The 1,902-nt window shown below is 39.8% G+C and overlaps 1 protein-coding gene across 1 annotated transcript in view; it reads left to right on the top strand.

Annotated features, from left to right (window-relative positions):
- The window catches only part of anapc4 (anaphase promoting complex subunit 4), a gene marked incomplete at its 3' end in the record, with an annotated part of 25,623 nt that overhangs the window by 12,585 nt on the left and 11,136 nt on the right, over nt 1–1,902 (top strand). Inside the window, 1 exon segment of the mRNA XM_014020529.1 lies at nt 611–781. Within this exon segment, the coding sequence (XP_013875983.1) occupies nt 611–781 (171 nt within the window).

The following is a 1,902-nucleotide window of genomic DNA, read 5'->3' as shown; positions in this document are numbered from 1 at the left end:
CTGCGGCCCAAAGTTAAAAACTTTTGTTCTTTTGAGGCCCTCAAGGTGGCGCTCGCGGCCCATAGGTTAAGAATCTCTGTTTTAGACAATTTGTGCCGAATTTATGAAAATTTTGTTATTGTTATTTTGCTCATATTGGTTATATATTCGATCTAATTGTTAGTATTACAATATTTATAGGTTCAAAAGAGGCTTCCAGTAGACTTTTTTTATTCCATAGTCAGCTTCAACATCTTTAGTGTCGGACAAACTTTTCATAAGTTGTCTAAACATTATAGTGTGACAGGGCCTTTTCACAATAAAATGTAAATATTTGTAAATACATTTCTCAAGACTCCTGTTGTCGCCACAAAAGTCCTGCTCCCACTGTGGCTTTTATTTAATGGACTCTTACTGGTCTAAAGGAATGTGTTGATGTGTCATCTCTTATTTAGAAACCACCTGCCCCAGAGCAGGATAAGTTGTAGCATAAAGAAAACCAGATAAATATTCAACTAGGTCGGTGACACTGAAAGTCCYAGTTTGTACCTGAAGCTTTGCTGATCCTGCGTTGTGGTACAGGGTACTTACATTGTTGTGCTTTTTTTAAACTTCTGTTTTTGTGCTTTAGCTGGACACGAGCTTGTTGTCGGACTTTCTGCCCGAACTCACCAGGATGGCTCGCAAGTTCGCCCACATCTCCACCCTGATGCAGTACCTTCACCTCTCACTTACCTGCATGTGTGAAGCATGGGAGGACATCCTGCTGCAGATGGATCATCGTCTCACCAAGTTTGTTCAGGTCACTTGTTGTTTGTTTTCTAAAGGTTCTGCTGGGTTTTCCTAGCAGAAAAGCATCAGGGTACAGAGGTGGGCAACCAAAATCTCTCACTTGAGAGTTTAATACAAAGCAAACAAAACTGCAGCATGTCCATCARTTAAAAACTTTCTCTACAAATAAAATTTAGTTTCTTTGTTGTGTTCGTAAGAGTACGCCTAGAGAGAGAGAGATACGCTCAGAGGGCAGCTTCTCCTATTCTTTTTAATTTACCTTAGTTAAGGGATGAGGGATATTATGCAAAATAARCTTTTTTAGCTTTATATCWTGTTCTAATGTCATTCCCTCATCAAAAACATACCCAGAGTGTTGCTTTTATTCATGTTAGAGAAATACTTGAATCTCCTGTTGTAGCCATGCGGAGCTGCCTTGAATGCTTGCTGGTACAAAGCTCCTACCTGGAGCTCAGTCTGTAGCTGAGCTGCCGCCCCACAGAGCACCCCTACAACAACAGCAAAAGGTGGTCGCAGGTGACAAAAGAGGTTCTTAAAGAGAAAAGAGGCCAGTTTCATGGGGTTTAGAGTGGCTTTGCAAAGTCAAGTTTATTTTATATATACAGTATAGTATCTTTATATCAACTGAAGGGAACATAGTAGGGTTGGGCAATATTGGCAAAAAAATTAATCATGATTAATTGTGGTATTTAGCCGATAACGATTAATTAAGACGATTAATCCCCTGGAGTCCTGGGACACCCTTATTTCATAGTCACATGCCCAATTTAGTGGGAATGACTTGCTATTTGTAAAAAATTGTCCCAAACTGTGTGAAAATTATAGACTTAAGGCTATACATCATATTTTAAATTGTGTTGATAGATGAATAAATTACATAACTTTATTTTTAACGTTCGTCATATTTGAAGCGGAGAGGAGCAACGAGCAGACTGACCGGAGTAATCTCCAGTCAGTCTGCCTGGTGGTATTAATCGTGTTAATCGTCAAATGCCAAAAAGTAATCGATTAATGTTTTTCTGACGATTAATTGCACACGATACGATTATGCCCAACCCTAGTCTCCAGTCTCCATCAGAGACACCTGGACAGGTCTCCAGTTCACCAGAGACACCTGGACAGGTCTCCAGT

The sequence above is a fragment of the Austrofundulus limnaeus genome, unplaced genomic scaffold (genome assembly GCF_001266775.1).
Source record: "Austrofundulus limnaeus strain Quisiro unplaced genomic scaffold, Austrofundulus_limnaeus-1.0 Scaffold256, whole genome shotgun sequence".
NCBI classification, from domain to species: domain Eukaryota; kingdom Metazoa; phylum Chordata; class Actinopteri; order Cyprinodontiformes; family Rivulidae; genus Austrofundulus; species Austrofundulus limnaeus.
The sequence above is the reverse complement of the archived record's forward strand: the minus strand, read 5'-3'. Positions and strand labels throughout refer to the sequence as shown.